Source organism: Empidonax traillii, unplaced genomic scaffold, assembly GCF_003031625.1.
Source record: "Empidonax traillii isolate 1590-97213 ecotype Southwest subspecies unplaced genomic scaffold, ASM303162v1 scaffold476:size613836, whole genome shotgun sequence".
NCBI lineage: Eukaryota > Metazoa > Chordata > Aves > Passeriformes > Tyrannidae > Empidonax > Empidonax traillii.
The window spans coordinates 580,739-601,487 of NW_020955669.1; the positions used below are offsets into that span (position 1 = coordinate 580,739).

Genomic DNA, 20,749 nt, shown 5'->3' on the forward strand with positions numbered 1-20,749 from the left:
ACATCACACTGTCAAGATGCAAGGAACAAGACTGGGGCACCAAAAGGTCTTGCTTAAAAGAGCACAGTACACAGGAAATATTAGACCACAGCAGGCAAGCAAAAACAAGAACTAGTTACAGCTAACATGCACCTGTACAGTACTCTCCCTCCACCCCCTCAAATAATTATAGAGCACAGGATTCCAGAATCATCTCTGCGTGTTCTTATTAAGACCTATCTAACAATACTGTATATTCAAGTCTCCTGAAATATATATACAAGGTCCTCTAACAGTAACAATTAGATGCTCTGGAGGCCTTTACCAGATTTGGAGCAAAGGCAGTCATAAATGCTGCAAGGATGATGATTTCCACCTGTGGCTCAGCTACTTTGTACTTCAGCCTCCTCCTTTTAGGAGTCACAACATTGATTGTGAGTGAAGGGAAATGCATTTTGCTGGCCTGATAGCCAGTTGAACTTTTGAGTGATTGACACGGTGAAACCCCTCTCCAAAGGACACCCCTCCCATGTAGCTGAAGTACCTTGTTCCCAAAAACTACCTTATTCTGATGTTTTAACTCCAGCCTCAGAATTTGTGCCTAGAGTTGTTTGTGGCCAAAGGACAAAAACTCCACCTGGTCAGAGTCTCAGCACTAAAATGCTTTGGAAGTGTGGGACCCTCTGTGAATGAAACTTCACTGTACAAAATACACTATTTACAGTCTAAAGATCAGTAAAAGATTGGACTGACCTATTCAGTCTGAGTATTCACTTTTAAATGACAGCTGCTATTCAAAATTCTGACTCAGGAAGGCAGTGTCAGCTTTTAACTTTGTTAGTTTTTCCTCATGTATTGCCTTTTAGGCAGACCAGCAGTTCTGAAGTGAATTTGACACATTTCCCTTTTCTAATTCACGCATTTACAAGACATTTTTATACAATCTCTCCCTTAAACAAGATAACAAGCTATGACCTAACCCAGTTGACTGGCACCCAAAATGAATCCTTGTTTAGTTTCTCTAACACAGTTTTCAGCTGATTACATGCACTCTGGAGATCTTCTTTCACCAGGACAGTGTCAATTAAATGGCCATACTGCTCTTCAATGAATGCTGCTGAATTAATAATTTCCTGCTGTTCTTCATCCTGCTGACCAACACAAGATGATGGTATGAAATGTACAGCATGTCTTTTTAACTACCAGCATTTTGAAGCATATTAGCACACTAAGTCATTACTTTGAAAGACAATGAAACAAAAGCCACTGCCATTAGGAAAAGGTACGTAAGATATTGCAACTGAGATTAAGGGGCAGCAGGCTACTGGCAGCTGTTCCAAAAAATGCAAGAGGAGCTCTTGCATGTCATAGAAGTGCAAACCCAAATACTTCTTTCATGTCTAAGAAGATTAAAAGACAGAATACTTACCAGGGGGGATGAGATTTCTTCTGACATGGGAGATTTTAGGGCATGTTTTTTCTTTTCCGTAATGAGAGGCTTCACAAAGATAACATAAGGCTTAAACTCAGGAGTCCTCAAGTGCTTCACTGCCTGTGAACCAAGGAGAAAGGACGTGGCAAAAAACACTGGGGAAAGTAGGAAAAAAAGGGGACTTCACAGATAAGTTATGGTTTGCTTTGCTTAAGTGGCCAAACACTGGAAATTTTAAACCTGGAATTCGTCTGAGGTAGAATTACAAATCTTCTCCTAACCCAGTTACAAAACCTGAATCAAAATGTCAAAGATTAACTCACAGTATAGAGCTCAGGCATGTTTCCTGCCAGGAAACACAAGTTGTGAGAGCATCATTGTTCTTTTGCAGGGTAAGAAGCCACAACTGGTGAACAACATCGGTTACTCAGGCTGGTAGCATAGTAAGCAATATTTGCATTCTTTAAAATAAGATGCAGAACTTACTTCAGGTACCACATCCACCAGACAGACCTTCTTTTTGGCCATCACAGACCGGATTGCCTCCAGACTTGTACCATATAAGTTTTCTTTGTATTCTCCATGTTCCACAAATCTGAAAAGTCAATACGTTTTTAAATACCATCTACGAAGAATATTTAACTTAGCACATTTGACAGCTGTTTCCTGAAGTCACAGTAGTTCAAAAGAGGAGGAGAAAGGCAGAAAATCAGGCAGGAAAGGATTTCTTTTTCTCTTTTTTTTCTCCTTCCCATGTCACTTAACAGCTAATCAGCACTGCTGACAAAATGGGAAAGAAGAAGAAAAGATGTTTTTCACAGAAAACAGAATAAAGCTAGTAAGGAAATTGACTGCAATCCTTTCATCTTTTGGAAGACTCGTCAAAAATCTGAGGGAACACAATTTCACAAGAAGTGAAACTTGTTACCTGTCACACTAAATACACAATCAGTAGGCCCAACTAAGTATCTGTTACTCTCACTAGATTCAATTCTGACCAATCACAACACTTATGATATGCAGGTTTAAATTCGAACTTAGGATCCTCCTCCTAGTCTTATGTCATTCCTGATTTGCTTCTTACTAAGTGATTTTTGAGCTTGTGCTAACAGTCCAGACTGAATCAAGAGCTTTTGGAACCCTTCCAATACAGCTAGTCCAACCTGACATCAGATTTTGGTATTTACGTCATGCAAGACCGAATGAGGGATATTTTAAAATAGTCATTTATGCCAGTGTTTTAAAGTTGACTCACTTGTTTTGCTGCACATCTGTCTCAAATGATTGCTTAGAGACAAAATTGTATTCTACTCCTTCTTTCTCATGACTTTTCTTTGACCTGGTTGTATCTAGAAGAGAAGGGAAGTAAGACATGGGAGACACATCAGCCTTTACAAACAATGTTTTCTCTGTTTAGTTCCAGTCACGTTTTCATGACTTCAAACAAGGTAGCTGGAATAGTGGACTCTCATTTTCTTTGCAACTTCAAAAATAAAACCATGAAATGTATAAAGTCCTATCATGTTGCCTCTGAATTTACAGTAAGAATATTGCTGGCTTTTCCTAAGATAATGTGAAGCTTATATGATTATATGTGTCCCTCACTTTGGATGTCATCATTTCTTTTAATTGAATTTTAATTAATCCTTTTAACCCCTCCTAAAACATGCATATAATCAATAGTCAGAACACAAATTATCATTCATCAGTGCAGCTGGCACTACCATTATTAGACAGCGTTTAAGGAATAAAGTGGCAACACACACAAGTCAGTAAATTTTACTCACGTGGAACTGCAACACCGTATTCCTGTGGGTTCTCTGACACAACCTTCTGCTTGAGCTCACTTAATTTGGCCCCCAGGCAACCTAATAAAATAAAACTGATTGATCCACTTCTGTGTGACAGGGAATACTGCAGAGAATAAATGTATCAGTTCCACACGCAATAAGATGACTCAGGAAAGTGCTCGAAGAAACCTGTGCATGAGAGGCCTCATGACCTGCTCCATCACATTCTACTTTGATGAACATCACCAGGAACAAACTGAATTCCTGGAACAGCTGTTGGACAAACATTTGGCAGACACTAAGTCAGAAAATCTGTAATCTTAGCATTCAAGTTCTATGGGATACCCTTGATTTCTAGGCTGTCCTGGGAAAGAGAATCAATGGAAAGTCAATCAGAAAAATGATAAGTAGCTCTGCATCATTATTTTTAGGAGGATTTGGTGAGTCTGATTGCTTTTTTTCAGTAGGTTGGTTTGTTTGTTTTTTAATGTAATTTAAAATAAAAGAGCAACTTCTGACCAAAACCTGAAAAACCTTTTAAAAAACCCACCAGGAACCACAAAAAAACCCCAAACACCTAAAGAAAACCACTTACAGTGAAGGTGATAAGGGAAGAGGGAGAGAGGTGAAGAATTTTGAACCAGTTGTGCATCTTACCAATCAAGACCACCAGCCTCTGCTGTTCACCAGGCTGCTGCTGATACTTTGTGACCTCTTCATATGTTAGGAACTCGGCTCCATCTGCCTGCTCTGCTTGCTTTCCTTCATTCAGATTGTTCTCCTTCTCTTTACGACTTAACCTGAAGCTCCTGCGTAAACCAGCTGTGCAAAAAACAGAAGATATTTTAAGACACATCTCCACTTATCCAGATTTTCAAGCTTGTTCAGCTACAAATTACTGTCTTGGAATGCAAGTTATTCTCACCAATTTTTTTTTTACAATCAAATCAGTGCACATATGCTAATATTATAGATGAGAAGTTTGCAGATGATGTAGAAAACCAAGCACCCAATCTATAATAAAAACCCCCCAGTTGCCAAGTATTGGTTATGCCAAAGTCCAGCTATGCCTCTTCACAGAGATAATCTAATTTATCAATGTATGGGAAATTAATATAAATAGGCCAGTTTTCACTTTTTAATGTGGAGGTGGGTTTTTTGGTGTGGGGGTTTTGTTTTGTTTTTATTTTGGGGGGGGGGTGTTGTTAGGGAAGGGGAAAGGGATTTTGGTTTCTCACCTATGTAGTGTCCATTGAAATATCCTTCACAGTCACAGTCTTCTGTAAATGAAAAAGCAAGGAGGTGGGGGGTAGGGCACAGAGGAATATGAACACGAGGAATAGGAATCTCAAAAAGCATGAGTAATGTGAAGAAAATTACAGCATGCAGCACTGAACACAAAATACCTGATATTGGGAAAGGCAGCTGATACAGTGACATAAACTGCATGAGCCCACCACAGTTGCTCATAATGAAAATAACCCAGAAAACAGTCCAAATGAACAATGAAGGCAAATCACTTCAGATTGATACAGGTGCCCTAGAATGTTGAAACCCAATATTTCTTTATTTTTTTAAACATACCAGATAGGAAGACTGTATTTAATCTCACTCAGAAACCTACAGAATGTGTATCAGAAGACACAAATCTTTTCTCTTGAATCAAGAGCAAATTTGGAAGGTATCATTACTCAAGTCAACAATCTGAATTAGGTTAAATAATAATTCATAAAGAAACTGTCCTAGGAACAATATATCTACTATTCCCTTTGTGTAGCAAGTGTTTTAGAAAATGCTTTGGGTGTAAGAGAGGACCTACCTTTGTCAGAGGACTGATCATCTGTAGTTAGCATGAAAGGCAGAGTTGGAATGATATTAAAAGACAGACAAATAACTGAGCAAAATTAGAGAGAAGGGACAGGAAGGTTCTTCTGCTCTGATTGCTTAATAGGATTTTTTTCTTAAAAAAAAAAACAACACACAAACAACTGAAGTAATAGACCCTTATCAACTGATTAAAGTTGGGTTACTTTTGCAGCTTTCAAAGTTCAAACTACAGGAAAAAAAAATGTGAGCACAACAGCAAATTTTAAGGCATCTAAACAATATGTCAGGCTTCATGTCCTTGAAAGCAGGAAGGGAGGGGACAGCTCTGTGTTTTGAAAACAACAGGATGAAGCTCAAACCCAAATCTTCCCAAGTGGCAGCTTGTATCCATGCACATCCCTTGATGGCAGATTGTACACAAAGCATTAATCAATGGCAAAATACACTCAAAACACGTCATTAGTGAAATCCCAGGGAAATATGCTGAGAACTAAGTATCAAAACATAACTGAAAGCACAGAACAGACTTACACAGTGGTTTCTTCAGAGTTCTGGCATTCTGCAGAGTGCCTATTGTTCTCCTGTAAGTCAGTCGTCTGAAGAGAAAATAATCGTGGTTTAGATGTGCAAGCTCAGCGTTGCACAGAATTTACAGCACGTTATACATGTAACATTGAAAATAAAGAACAAAACAGGGCTTTTCCTTTAAAATTTAAAGTGTCTCTGATTCAACAATTTTTTTTTTTTTTTTGCAACAGACAATATTTATAACAGACTAAAGATGTACTGTAAAGACAGTCCCTCCATAAGCCAAGAGGGTGAAGAGACTGATATTCCACATCTCATTTCATATGTTTGTTCAGCAAGCGCTTCTGTTCTCAGGCTACAAAGTGTTAATCAATGTGACAGTGTAAATGTGTGAAGAAAAAAAAATGAATCTATAGCTGACAAACCTTTCTTGGAACTGCTTTGAGGGGATCAGGCCTGCTCTGAGGTTGGTGTCCCCCACACGCTTGGCTTGCCACCACGTGGGGTCATCTTGGCTTACGACCTCCAGGACGTGTCGCCTCTTGAACGGCAGCCCAGCCTCCTGGCAAGGAATGGCTCTGTCTTCTTTGGGATTGTAGCAGAAAAGAGCCCTCATGAACACCTTTAAAAGAGGGTAACACGTCATTTCTTCTTGCCCTGTTTGGAATTTCAAGCTGCTTTTAAAAGGCTTTCCCCAGTGCTAACTACACATGCACTTCATCTCTCCTTCAAGCCCTCAAAAATATGGAAATGCAGCAAGCAGGAGAAAACTCATCCAAGTAATTCTGTTCGATGAAAGAACAGAAACTGCACAGGAAACCTCTCTACTATCTTTGTGGTTCAATTCTGTGTCAGTGACACTTCCCACTGACACAGCAGGAATGTTGCATTTACAGAGATGCCAGAATGTATAAATATGAAAATGTGGGCTTCAGCATTTCAGTACCTTGCTGTCTTTCAGACGATCCTCTTCTTTGATGGCTGGAATTATTTTTAATGTTATTGACCCCTGAGACTGAGCCTGAGAGACAGAGAAATGTTTTTTACTTTGAAAGCAGGAGAAGGTTACAATGCAGACTGTTCAAGCTCCAGTTAAGGACCTGGCAGCTGTCTTTTCATCTCAGAACGGTAACAGCCCAAGCTAATCCACTATTTTAACTTCATTACAGAGACAATCATCATTTTCCATGAATCTTCCACAACAGTGTCTTGCCCATGGAGACATCCACAGTAACTACTTGGCTAGAACATGTTAAGACCCTCTTCAAAATTCCTTCATTTGCTTTTAGCAACTGCATTAATTTCTGGACTAGAGTTCACAGGGCATTAAATAATTCTGTGGCTCTTAGTATGAGACTGACTTAAGCTTTTGCAGACTGAACATCAACAAAATAAACACCTACTTTCATTCTAGAAATCTTTGCTAGTAAACATCAACTACTAGTTATAGTAAATTAAAAAGCACTTCCAGATGTGTCAAATCTAGAATAAGTTTATCTGATCTATTTTCGATGCCTTATTTTGGATAAGATGAACTGTGTCCCAGAGAGGCCTGCTATTCTGCACAGGTTAAAAAGGAAACACAGACCAACATTTGTAAACTGCTTATCTTCCAGGAATGTACATATAATTTGCAATTTGCTTGTCATAAACAACAGCATTAAAGGGCGGTTCTTGACAGAACAACACGTTAATTTTGTATTTGTATCTTACTTGGTACCGATCCAGTTGGCAGAAGTTTCTGAAGTCAAAAGGAGAAGACTAATCCACTGGGAGAAGAAAAACTCTTAATGCAAAGACAAGCAGGGATTGCATCTTTTTAGCTCTATATTTTAAACTCATGGTTAAATGTTATCATCTACTGTAATTACTAGATCACCCAACAGAAAAGATCTTGAAACGAAAATCAGTGCAGACCAAAATCTGACTTATTTCTTCCGGTCGTTTGTGAAGCACAGTAATACCATTGACTTCTCTTAGCTCATCTCCAACGTGGACAAGACCTGAAAAGATGGTAAATAAATTAAAATAGGGCTACCACTCCTCTGATGTCCAGCCTTAGTCATTTGCATGTATCTTCTCTCCTCCCTCATCCAGCTTGATAGATTTAATACTATTGCCTTTGTTGGCAAATGTGAGTCCCACATCTCCTGCCCTTATTCCATATGTTTGTTTTTTTTATCCATGCAGAAATGTTGCATTTGTCTTATATATATAGCTACTGTTAACCAAAATAAAAGAATTTCTCACAAAAAACAGCACATAAACCTGAATAAACCAAGATACTAGATTAAAAGTAAAAAACATTCTTTTCTTTCTTCTGAAGCTCAGACCTACTTCTTCTACCTTTGTTTGCATTTTTTCCTAGCGGCCATTTCAGAAAAAAAAAACCCACATAATTAGATTAATGAATTACTGCTGAAATACAGAAACGCTAAGGGCATGCTGAGGAAACTTCAGGATTTTACAAATGCAATTTAAAACCCCTCTCTTCTTCAGAAATTTACCACTGCTCATACCACTGCGATCAGCTGCACCACCTCTCATGATCCTTGCTACGACCACAGCTCCTGTGTGCTCGTCTCTCCTGATAGTGGCTCCCTGGAATAAAACACACCCCCCACCCAGGAGACCGTAAGAAATTCGATTACAGCACAGCAAGCAGTGTTCAAAACAGGATTTGTTACAACCAGCTTTGTCTTCTAATCTTTATACAGCCAGCACTTTTACATATAAAAGCAACAAAAGCCAAGTAATTAGATTTTTTTTTTTCCTTCTCTAACCTCCTCTGGCAATATAAAGCTTTAATCAGCTTTATCAGGAACTAAGTCACTGCTCTCCTCTGCTACTGCCATATGCAAAAAGCATATTTATTCCCCAACACAACTGTTTTTTCTTAGGAAATCAGTTCATCCATTTCCATTTGTACCCTGATAATATAATGTTTACATACAAGTATCAAACATGCTCTTACCTCACTGACTCTATTGCAAATGAGTATTTTAAGTCACTGAATGTTAACTACACCATGAAAACAATTAATACATATAATAAGCATAATCACTCCAACACATACAACTTTCTCAGTGTTCCCTGGGTTAACTGGTACTATAAACCCATGCCCAGAAAGCACATCCCAATGCAAAACTGTGAAGGTGTATTTACCCAAGTTTTCTTTTTGTGTTACTTTACTGGCTTACAGAACACTCCTAGTTTTTGCTGGCTATTTGTGACAGCATCTTCAAGTGTCTCCTCTCTACTCACAGTAACACTTTTGCACTACAGAGTTTTATGACTAGGTATGGGTTATCTGATATGTACCAAGGGTTCTTTATTTTTCACTAGCCGAACAATTTTCACTGATTCCTCATCGAAATCATCATCAAAGTTATCAGGCAGAGGTGGAAGGACTGGATCAAAGTTCTTCTGTGCTACAGTGTCGTGTACTACAAGCATTGCCTGCATAAAGGAAATAAAAAAATAGTAATTTAACGTAGTAATATTGCAGCTCCCAGTTCTCATGTTTCCAATATTACAGCAAACTTCAATCTCCCCCTTTTCTACCCTCACCACAAAACCTCCAAAAAAAGATTCAGCAATTATATTAGCCATCATGTAAACTATACACTGGTAGATGTTGGTATTTATACTAAATCCAGGCAACAACAAAGCTCAGCCTAAGAAAAAACCTGAGGGGACTGCGAGAAGCAAAAAGGTTTCCTTTTCTGTTCTGCTCCTTTAGGAAATATTAAGGAGGGGGCAGAGGGAAGACAGCCCTTGCACAATTGTGCAAAGGAGTTTTGTTCAAGTCCCCAGTGTGTTTTTTTACCCTGAGATGTGGTGTTGACAACAGCTGAAGTAGCTCTTTTTCTTCATTATTCACTGGTGCGGTCTGCAACTCTTCTATTACCTTGAAAATAAAAATTTACAACCCCAAAATTAAAGGAGTCCACCAAACAAGATCCTGAATCTGCACCTCTAATATCTATCAGCTGTCAAAGTGGAGTGCACAGATCAAAACTGATCCCAATCAGCAGCGCATGAAAACTGCGAGAATGGACAACTGCAAAACTCTGAGATATTAGAAAAGCAGGCTCAAAGAACAGGAAAAGTAGGAGACAGGAATTTTTACTTACATCTTCAACTAATCCTGCTGCACTGTGTAAAACAGGAGTTGGACTCTGTCTTTCATAATGACGGAGTTTTTCATGGATCTGAAAAAGATTATTTGGAGATATTCCTAAAGAGAGATTCAAAACTTTCTAAATATACCTGCACTAGAATATTTTTCTATGTAAGGAATATAATTTTTCTGAGATGTGTCAGGAAAATAATCTCTCTCGGGGTTACTTTTTTTGTTCAGGAGTCTTTTAGTTTTCTTTTTACTCAGATAGCCAGAAAATCTTTAGGAGTGTAAGGAAAAAAATGCAGCCATCTCAGACTACTTTTTAGTTACAGGGCACTGTATCTTCATTTTAGCAATCAGAGCAGAGGTGTTTTTTTCCTGAACAAAATATGTTAATTTTCAAATGTTCTTAATGTCTGGTGCTTAAACACACATACTTTGGTTGGTATGGAATTCTTAAGAAAAAAAAAAAGCAGCTTTGGCAAAGTAAACGGTTGATAAATCCAGGGAACAGAGAATAAGTATGTCATAGTTCTGATTTTAGCAAGAAATTTTGTCTTTCCTTTCCCCTTCCCCCTCCTGCGTGTATGTGTTAATGGGCCATCAGATAAACAAAGGAGTTGGCCTGAGCCCTAAATGACCAGACATTAATCTCCTAGCAACCAAGGGGGAGGAATTGGGAAAAAGGCCAGGGTGTGTGTATGGAAACAGGTGGGGTTTGGCGGTTGGAGCTCAGCTCTGGAGCCGGAAGGGAGGCTGCAGCAAGCAGGAGAGACTGCCTGGTTGCTTCTTTGTCTTTTCCTGGGGGAGAGGAGTTTTTGCTGCTGTCTCTCTGCGCAGCTGTTTGCTGGTTGCAGGCTTGGTTCACCGCGAGATCTTCACCAACTGAGTCGTGAGTTTTTTCTTCCATTGGGAGAACTTTCTGTTTCCCTTCCCCTTTCCCCTCCTCCCTCGCCACCCGGTGGCGACCAGGGATCCCACAGCGCCGCCCAGTGACGGGGGCTGGACATTGCAAGTTCCACTCCTCCAGGGATCCAACAGCGCCCCCTGGTGACCACTATAGAACATTACAAGTTCTGCACTTTTTGATAACTCAACAGCACCACCCGGTGAACGGTATAAGACATTACAAATCTCCAGTGACCCGAAGGCACCCCCTGCTGACTGTGGCTGGAACTGCACCAAAGGGTGCTAAAAATTGAACTATTTGATTTTCTTTTTTGCTGGTTTTATCGGTTTTGTTCTTGAAGGGGATTATTGGTGGGTATAGGGGTATTGCTTGGTTGTTTTACTTGGGTTTTTTTTCGTGTTCCTGTTAATACACACATACCTTTTAATAAAGGGCGGTTATTTTTTTCCCTTTTCCATAATTTGTTTTCCTTTAATCGGAGCCTCTTAATTTCGAATTTATAATTGCTAGAAAAGGAAGTTTGGGTCTTTTTTCTCCTAACCCATCCTCAGCAAAAGACCTTTGTCTCATTTAACCTGGGACAAAGTAGAATAAGTAAACTGTAAGGAAAATGTACATACTTAAATGAACTTTTACCTTCATTAGGTAGCTGAGACTCCTTTCACTGAAGACATCCCTAAGGAATCCCATTTCCTCTTTATGATTGGAATCAGGTCTTAGCTGAGATGTCAGAAGGGCCAGAGTTTCATGTAGTCCTAAATTTTAGATTGAGGACAGAGCAAAAACATTGTACACAGCATTTCTCATGGGACCTTCAACTGCAGACTTAACAGTTACTACACTTACTTGGGCACCATCTTGGTGATCACCAGGTTTGCAGAGACTTGTGTTTATCTACCAGACTTGTGTTTATCTACCCCTCATTTTGCAATGCTCCCTTCATAAGTGGCAAACGCAGCTCAAGATATAACAATTATCGTTCAGTATGTATGACTTCACCCCAGTCAGCAGCTGTTCTGTTGAAAACATGCAGATTAATTACCTGAGTCTTCTGAAAGCACCGGCATGGCTTTGTTCTTAACCTCAGAGACAAATGTTCAGCTCAAATCAACGTGACTGTTTCTTCTTTCTGGCAGTCCTGAAACGAGAAAACATAACACCTGAGCTCAAGTATGGGAGAAGAATGGCAAGCATGTAAAAAGAGTGAATTCCTGGTACATCTGTCCCTCAAGTGTTCAGTTTAACCTGAATCAAGCAGAGCTCTGCAGTTATTCTTCTACACAAGGAGAACAATGGAAAATACCAGGTTATATAATAACCATATGGTATCTCAGACAAGGCTGATGTTACAGAGAGCATCTCTCCAGAGAGGTAGTTTTCACAGGTCTGGAAAGACAGAAGATAATGGATGTTTAAAAGCACTGATAAACATCATGTGCAGAAATGGAGAGAGCACGCAGGAAGATGCCCCATGACAAGATGTTCTGTGGCTTCCTAAAAGCACATCTCAAAGAAATGAACATCCCCCTGGAATTCTGATGAACACCATACTACAGTTCCATGCAGTTTGTTGAAGGTAGTAAGACTGTCACACTATCAACCTTGCTCACAGGTACTAAGAATGTTTCAACAAGTAAGGCTACTTCCATTGCTCAGGAATTGCTTCAGATGCTTCTCAAATTATTAAGAAAGAGAACCTTAAATCTTAGCAACAGTGTTTGTTTAGTCAAACTTATTTAGCACCAAACCCCAAGAAAACCCTATTCTTTTCCAGACTGTTAGTGAAAAATCACCCCACACAAGAATACAGAAAATACACATTTTAGTGTCTCAAAAACCTGTCAGCAAACCCAGGAGCATCAGAATTAGTGGAGTTAGGCACAGCAGTGAAAATGGAAGCTTCCCCTAGAGGCATTTTCCATGCCCCGTAAAAATCCTGTTACACAGGACTGACTTTAAAGAATGAAAAGCATTCTGTATCCAGGTCAATACTCAGAGCTGGCTCTCCAAGGTATTAAAACCAGCCCTAGCATGTGATACTTTGCAAGAGTATGAATCTGTCCTCTCATCATTGCAGTATGAATAGGCTCAAATACACTTTTCTTCTTTAAAAATACCTACCCTAAATCATAATTCATTTTTCACACCTACCTTTGTCCAGCTGTTCCCAAGTATAAACATCTGAGCCACCTTCCTTACTTAGGAAAAGGACTGTTGATATTAAAAAAAGAGCTAAACAAACTGAACCGATGGTCTACATGGGGTCAAAGCAGGAGATTAAACAGAAGCATAATGTGATTTGGCATATCCCCATTACCTTGGAAAATAAACCTATTGTGGTTCACAGCTTAATACAACATAAAGCTTCTGTAATCCAGATGATTATCACTCGAAGCAGCAGATCTCATTTCAGAAAGCTGTTTAACATCTTTCCGGGAGAAGATCGCCCCAGCGATAAGGTCAGACAATACACCTGTACGATCACAGGGCCCGAGCCCATCCATAGCCACCTACACAGGATTTCTCCTCGCGCCCAAATTTGAGCGAAACAAGCCCTTCGCTGGGTGCTGTACCTGATTTAGCACTAAAAGAACGACTGCTCTAAAGGCTGACCGAACTCATGACCGGCGCTCCGGACTCAGCGCGACCCGGGGCCCCGGGCAGGGCTTTCCCGACCCGGAGAGCGCTTTATGTGCCCCCACACCGAGCCCGGGCACCGGTGACTGTGCCGGCGGCAAGGCTTGCGCGGCCAGAGCTCTTCACGGCTCAGCCGAGCGCGGAGCGAAGTGACATCCCGGGACCGGACTTCCCGCACATCACCGGCCAGACCCTTCCTGACCCGCTTCCCAGCCGTGAGGCTGCACTAGGTGAGCATCCCCCTTAGCCCCCCACCTCCGCGGGGTCTCCGCCAGGTACGGCCCCGAGTGTCCCCCGCCAGGTAAACCCAGCGGTGCCGCGGGCTCCACTCACGCCGGGGCCCGCACCACGAAGGCGGCTCCGGGAGCCCGGCCCGAGCCCGCCCGGCTGCGAAATGGCGTGGGCAGCGCCGCCGCCTCTGCAGGAGCTGCCACCGCGCCCCGGGAGCGGCGCTGCCGCCGGGCCGCCCTTACCTGCGGGCGCGGGGCTGGAGGATGCTCCGGGGCCTCCGAGCAGCTCCCGACACCCGCGCCCCCGTATCCCGGTGCGCACCTCGCTCATGCGCCCTCGGAGCCGTTCTCGGCGCCGCCTCCCTCCCTCCCGCCCCCCAACCCGCCCGTGGCCGGGAGGGCGGCTGGGCTGGAAGCCGGTGGGGTACGAGCGGCCCTCCGCAGCTTCCTCCGGGCCCCGCCGCCGCCCTGACCGCCGGAGCTCGCCGCGGGGCTCGGCGCGTTGTGCTCCTCTCCCCGGTCCTTGGGGACCGGCTCGCCCCGCCCGGCTGCGCGGCGTGTGCCCCGTCAGGGCCGCGGCTGCTCTGCATCTCCCCCCCGCGCTGCGGGCGAGCGGGCATCGCTCGCTGGTGGCTCCCGACCCGCGCTCCGCCGGCATCCCCGGGTGCGCCCCGTGCCCCGGGGACCCGGCGGCTGCTGCTCCCGGCGGCGGCTGCTGCGCTCAGGCAGCGGGGTGCGGCCGCCCCTCCCGCCCCGCCGCGTCCTCGCCGTTGCCCGCGGAGCACCTCGGCATCCCTCAGCATGTCGGCCGTGCGCAGGAAGTTCGGGGACGAGTACCAGGCCGTGGGCCCCGCTCGCTGCAGCGCCCGCAGGGAGCGGCAGCGCTTCGTGGACAAGAACGGGCGCTGCAACGTGCAGCACGGGAACCTGGGCGGCGAGAGCAGCCGCTACCTCTCCGACCTCTTCACCACGCTGGTGGACCTCAAGTGGCGATGGAACCTGCTCATCTTCCTGCTGACCTACACGGTCGCCTGGCTGGTCATGGCCTCGATGTGGTGGGGCATCGCCTACCTGCGAGGTGACCTGCACCAGACGCATGATGACACCTACAGTCCGTGCGTGGCCAACGTGTACAACTTTCCCTCCGCCTTCCTCTTCTTCATAGAGACCGAGGCCACCATCGGTTACGGGCACCGCTACATCACCGAGCGCTGCCCCGAGGGCATCGTGCTTTTCCTCTTCCAGTCGCTGCTGGGTTCCGTTGTCGATGCGTTCCTCATCGGCTGCATGTTCATCAAGATGTCCCAGCCCAAGAAGCGAGCCGAGACGCTCATGTTCAGCCGCGCCGCGGTCATCTCGCAGCGGGATGGCAGGCTCTGCCTCATGTTCCGCGTCGGCAACCTCCGCAACAGCCACATGGTGTCTGCCCAGATCCGCTGCAAGCTTATCAAGGTGAGGCCTGGCACGACAGCGGGTGGCACAGGGCACCCGAGTTGCAGTGGGCAAGGTGAGCAGGGTGTGGGCCAAGTGCAACGTTGTGGCCGCAATGCAGGTAGCGTGGGGCTTCTTCCCCTGTGCAGCCCCTGCTTCTGCTGGGAGGGTCTGCCCTGCCCCAGGGAGAGCTGCCCTGTCCCTCGGTGTGTGAGTGAGAGGGGCAGGGTGAGGGACCGTGGAAGAAGTTGCAGTGGCCGTAGGAGGAGCCGTGAAAGAGCCAAGCTGGCATAGGGAAAACCAGCCTCAACAGAGACCTCCCAGGGGCATTCCAGTGGATTGTGGAGCTGGCAGGAAGCCAGTTTGGTCAGGAAGGATGGATGGGTGTCCCAGTTTAAATGAGACAAAGGTCTTTTGCTGAGGATGGATTAGGAGAAAAAGACCCAAACTTCCTTTTCTAGCAATTATAAATTCGAAATTAAGAGGCTCCGATTAAAGGAAAACAAATTATGGAAAAGGGAAAAAATAACAGCCCTTTATTAAAAGGTATGTGTGTATTAACAGGAACACGAAAAAAAAAAACAAGTAAAACAACCAAGCAATACCCCTATACCCACCAATAATCCCCTTCAAGAACAAAACCGATAAAACCGGCAAAAAAGAAAATCAAATAGTAAGTTCTCCCAGTGGAAGAAAAAACTCACGACTCAGTTGGTGAAGATCTCGCGGTGAACCAAGCCTGCAACCAGCAAACAGCTGCGCAGAGAGACAGCAGCAAAAACTCCTCTCCCCCAGGAAAAGACAAAGAAGCAACCAGGCAGTCTCTCCTGCTTGCTGCAGCCTCCCTTCCGGCTCCAGAGCTGAGCTCCAACCGCCAAACCCCACCTGTTTCCATACACACACCCTGGCCTTTTTCCCAATTCCTCCCCCTTCGTTGCTAGGTGATTAATGTCTGGTCATTTAGGGCTCAGGCCAACTCCTTTGTTTATCTGATGGCCCATTAACAACATACACGCAGGAGGGGGAAGGGGAAAGGAAAGACAAAATTTCTTGCTAAAATCAGAACTATGACAATGGGTCAGGATGCAGGATAGCTGCTGGAGGGGTACTAAGGCCTGCTCCTTAGCAGGTGTTGGCTGGAAAGAAAGAATTGATTAAGGACAAATATCAGCCTTGACCTCCTCTTCCCCTCGGGGAAACTTGATGATCTTGAACTTGCAGAGCCTTATCTAGTGACCTCCTAGCATTTCAGAGGGATTGTACAGGTGCTTTAGTGGAAAGACCCTTTGATTGTCACCAATACCTATTTAATAATCACAACGGTTAGCACAGTTCAGAATGCAAGAAAACTGAAATTCAAAGATCATAACAAACAAGTTATCAGGAGACAGTGGAATTTGGCTGGCACGGAGGTCTGGAAGTTAAATCAGGCTGGAGCTGAATGGAAGAAAAACACTGCACAGCATTGGTGAGGTGGAGCAGCACAGCAGCTGTGTCTTGTCATGGGAGCACGCTTGGGGAGGAGTGTCAGAAGCAGGATCCCAATGATGGCATTAATTTCAGAATATCGTATCTGAGTGTTATGAATGTTCATGTTTGTGATTTGAGCTCTGTCCCCTGCATTTCATGCAGTGCTGTTGACAGCTGATCCTGCTACGCTTCACCTGCACCTGAAAAGAGAGCTAGAATTTTGGTTTTTCACGTGTGTCACAGTGAAGGAGTGTGAAGAGATGATTCCTCTCAAATACGAGTACTGAATATACTGTAGTACTGTTTGGCAAATGACCACATAGCAGTTTAGCATTTTCCTGAAGATTTGAAGGACATAAGTTGTTTGTTCACTAAAACAGACTAAGTGATGATGCAGGGGAAGTCTGCCTGGTAATAAAAATCAAAACAAAGATCCAGTGGCAGAAAGTTAAAGACACAGGAGTCTTTTTTTTTTTTTTTTTTTTTTTTTTTGGTATGAAGCACTTAACCTTTGGAGAAATTCATCTAGACCTTTAGATTCTCTACCTCTGACCACATTTAAAATGCAAGCTGGGGCATTTCTAAGTAACTGTGCCCTTGTTCAAGCATGCATTGATCTGTGAGATTTACTTGGCTTTGTGTTATATGAGTCAAAATAAAGAATCATGAGTGTTTCTTCCAGACTTATTGCTGACAGTTTATAGTCCTCTGCCTTGTTTTGTGATCCTTTGAGTAAAGCTGTATATGTGCAACAAAGATCACTGTCTGGGAGCCTGACATATTGGGGCTATTAAGCTATCTTCATTCAGGTTAATTTCTTTCTATTTGACAAAGTTTCTTTTAAAAATTCTCCGTGCCCTGCATAAATCAATCCTGTGTGTAAGATACTGAATGCCTCAAACACAACCTTTTGCTTTCTCCCAGATCTGTTACCTCTAATCATCCTCGCTGGATTTGTTTGCTTTTGAATGGATTTGATCGAAGACTCTTCCACAAAGAAAAAAAAAAATGGTTTGTAGATCAAACAGTTCTTAAATCAGTCAGGCAGCGGTTTGTGCAAATGCACACGTTTTTGTCCAGGTAAATGCATCTGATAAAAATCTGGGACGATTTGAGGTTTAAGTGTTGGTTCATACAGCTCACATCAAGCCTCGTTACCGTGGAGCAAAGATCATGGATAGCCAACGAATTTGTGCACCCACTGAAGGAGCAGTAGCCAGGCAACAAATCAGTGGCATAATAATCTGCAGCTTAGTTCAGAGTGCAGATTGGCTCAGGAAAAAAAGGTGTTTTTGCAGTAGTTTGATTACACCTTTGCCTATAAGGGAGACTGTCACGATCAGTACGTGGTAGTGGTTGAGATCGTTTTTATTCCACGGCATTGCCTTTTATGTTACAAACCCCAAATAATTTGTGAGAATGCTTTTAGGAGAAATCAGCTGGTATTTTCTCTGTCTTCACCAGCAGTGGAGAAACTGACTCTTGTCCCCCTCGTGTAAGGGAGAACTTGGTTATTTAGATAGGAAGGTTGTTTTTTTTTCCTTAGCAGAAAAACAAACACATAGCACAGTAATGAAACAATGCATTGTATTTAATACTCCAGCAGCTTCCTAACTGATTATGTAATCACCAGCAGTTACAAGGTCAGCATTTATAAGATACATGTGAAGTGGAGGGACAATATGAAGATACCCTAGTTGCTTAGGGAGTGTTTTTAAAGACTAGTAAAAGAATGCTAATCAGATCTAAGTTGATGGCAGAACTTTTACCTCTGACAGTGCTTCCCAGCGGTGGAACCAATGCACCTGTCAATATGAATGCAACACAATTAAAATTATTTAGTAAATGCAGCATAGTCTATCATTTATAATCAGTACTCATCTTCTTAAAGAGTTAAGTGCTTTTTAATCAAATAAGGGGAACTTTTGCCAGAAGATATTCCTGTTGAACGTTTGTTGCAAGGCTTGTAGTGTGGTACGTGGCATTTTTGTTGAAGTACATACATATATGTATAACAATGAAGTTTGTAGGTGGTGACAAATTCTAGAGCACAATAAAAAAAGTCAAAATTGGTCTTACACAGCAACCTCATAGTATTTAGCATTACTTATATTCCGTTGTGAAGACCCCAGGCCTAATATATGTGGACGATAATGTCATGGGAGAGGCAGGTTTAAACTTTATTGCATTGCTTTCCTGTTTTGCCTCACGTGGGGATTACTAAATCCTCTTTTTATCTTTAGTCCAGACAGACACCGGAGGGGGAATTTCTGCCGCTAGACCAGTGTGAACTGGATGTTGGATTTGGAACTGGAGCCGACCAGCTGTTTTTAGTTTCCCCTTTAACCATCTGTCATGAAATTAACTCAGAGAGCCCCTTCTTTTGTCTCTCACAAAGATCGCTACGAAGCGAGCAGTTTGAAATAGTTGTCATCCTGGAAGGAATCGTTGAGACTACGGGTAAGATTTAGAATAATACGCATTTTCTTGATTTTTAGTCTTTCTTTTCAGTCCTGGTATTTTTAGCGAGGCAGCTGTTGGTCCTGGATGCTTCAGAATACCCTGCCATATGCTACAGAGCTTCAGTGACCTGTACCAGACAATAAAGAGACCTCCCTCCCCCACAGGGCTCTGCATTAGCAATTCCCAAAGTGGCCAGTACATCCAAGAAGAGACACAGCCTGCCTCTCTTTGACTGCATCTAGAACACCACAACACCCCTGATGTGGCTTCTTTTTTAAGGCCCACCACCCTGAAAGAAGGTTGAACTTTAAAAGTTGCCGGTGCTGCAAAAATCTCATCCAGCGTAGCTTGCATTAAATTGAGTGCAGAGTAAGAAAACCAGTTCTACTCCGTTTTATAATCTATAAAATCGTTAGCTTACAGGTTACAATTGATTTTCATCTGATGGCCTTACCTTGCATTTTTTGCTGTAGATGCCGGTCTGCTTGCTCACATTGGAATGCCGTGCTTGTGTCTCTGTTTCCACAGGAATGACGTGTCAAGCTCGGACCTCGTACACAGAAGATGAAGTTCTTTGGGGTCACAGGTTCCTCCCGGTGATGTCTCTAGAAAATGGGTTTTTCCGTGTCGATTATTCTCAGTTTCATGCTACGTTTGAAGTCCCCACTCCTCCTTACAGTGTTAAAGAGCAAGAAGAAAAGCTGTCCCTGTCATCTCCTCTGAGTAGTCCCGTCGATAATAACAAAACCAGAGGAGAACAGGTTTGTCCACTCGACTGCGTCGATATTGCGGGAGAGAAGGACAAACTCCCTTTCAAACTTCAGAAGATCAGCTCAGGAAAGGAAAGCCTCCCACAGAGAGCCCTGAGAATGAGTTCCAGTAACACGGAGAAGACTTTGAGTACCGGAGATCTCTTGAAAATTCAAGAAATAAGTCCCAGCTCTGCCGGTGAAGGCAGTGATGACAGGATGCAGCTGAAGGCCTTAAAAATAAGTGCTGAGGCTTTGACTCGGTCTACCAGCCATCTCGAGTTACAGAGGAGCTCTCCAAGCGTGGGTGCTCTGGAGATGAAGTTGGGAGATAATTTACCTGCCAAACTTTGAGCAGTGAACTCTTGATTGCCTCTCTTAAGAGCTGAAGAAACAGGAATTGTCGCTGATGAACTGTGTTCGAGACTGCTGACCTGAAAGAGTCTTTTGACAGTAAAGTCACAGTTTGGTTTTGCCACTTTCAGGAAGAATGATCTTTTTTGCATAATTGTTCTGTACAGATCCAATTTAGGTAGTAGCATAATAGGACTTTGAGGGGCAGTAAGAATTAACTGTCGTGCCAAAGAGATCCCTGCCCTAATGATGTCTATCAGCATGCTCACTGCAAATCTACGTTGTCTTCCATGGATGCAGAAGCTTTTCCATGAAGCTTAGTCCCAGAGTGAAATGTTGGGAGATGAAGCCACAGAGGGCGTGACGCCAGCTGAAACGTGGTTTTGTGCAGCTCAGAGCTCGGACTGTTCCTGAAGTGTAAAAACAAACAGAACACAGAAAAAAAAAATCTGTGATGCTGCTTGGTCATAGTCCAGTTCTCTCTTAAGTGACCCCGTTGGAAAGTGGCCTTCCCGTGATTCCTGGAGATTGCATCCCTCCTTCCCAATGATCGTGACCCACCCGTTCTGTGCTCCCATTGCCTCAGTCACTGTCATTCAGGTAAAGGCAGCAGTTTGCAATAACCATTTGGGTCATTTGACTCCCGTGAACTCTCAGAAACGTGTTCGGAACTAGACCTCAGCATTTCGATTCGGTGGATCACATACTGAATTTTAACAACCATATTAACCACTCACTGTGAAGGGAACTTGAGGTCAGTAGCTCAGCTTGGTGGTGTGTCTCACACTTCAACTAAATGAGATTTTGAAGACATTGTAATCAA

At 43.3% G+C, this 20,749-nt stretch overlaps 2 protein-coding genes across 6 annotated transcripts; one reads left to right on the top strand and one right to left on the bottom strand.

The window, feature by feature from the left end:
- Positions 1-900: 900 nt before the first annotated feature.
- Positions 901-11,725, bottom strand: MPP3 (membrane palmitoylated protein 3). Of its 4 annotated transcripts, none has more exons than XM_027895970.1 (18): positions 11,635-11,725; positions 11,229-11,347; positions 9,693-9,770; positions 9,386-9,466; positions 8,878-9,015; positions 8,076-8,157; positions 7,474-7,559; positions 6,503-6,577; positions 5,982-6,178; positions 5,560-5,624; positions 5,021-5,041; positions 4,440-4,481; positions 3,859-4,023; positions 3,199-3,279; positions 2,667-2,760; positions 1,898-2,006; positions 1,409-1,531; positions 901-1,127 (listed from the first exon to the last, which is right to left on the bottom strand). In XM_027895970.1, the coding sequence occupies exons 1-18, from the start codon at positions 11,657-11,659 to the stop codon at positions 948-950; spliced, it is 1,761 nt and encodes a 586-aa protein (XP_027751771.1). In that variant the 5' UTR covers positions 11,660-11,725; the 3' UTR covers positions 901-947. The 4 variants fall into 4 exon arrangements, with proteins under 4 accessions (XP_027751771.1, XP_027751769.1, XP_027751768.1 ...); XM_027895968.1 differs by having other exon boundaries at positions 901-1,130; XM_027895967.1 differs by having other exon boundaries at positions 8,064-8,157.
- A 2,233-nt stretch (positions 11,726-13,958) lies between these two features.
- Positions 13,959-20,247, top strand: LOC114063599 (G protein-activated inward rectifier potassium channel 1-like). 2 transcript variants are annotated; one of them, XR_003572585.1, is made up of 3 exons: positions 13,959-14,911; positions 17,285-17,371; positions 18,604-18,700. XR_003572585.1 is itself a non-coding variant. In XM_027895972.1 (3 exons), the coding sequence occupies exons 1-3, from the start codon at positions 14,261-14,263 to the stop codon at positions 19,924-19,926; spliced, it is 1,443 nt and encodes a 480-aa protein (XP_027751773.1). In that variant the 5' UTR covers positions 14,182-14,260; the 3' UTR covers positions 19,927-20,247. The 2 variants fall into 2 exon arrangements, 1 of the variants encoding a protein (XP_027751773.1); XM_027895972.1 differs by lacking the exon at positions 17,285-17,371 and adding an exon at positions 19,352-20,247 and having other exon boundaries at positions 14,182-14,911; positions 18,604-18,820.
- Positions 20,248-20,749: the final 502 nt, after the last annotated feature.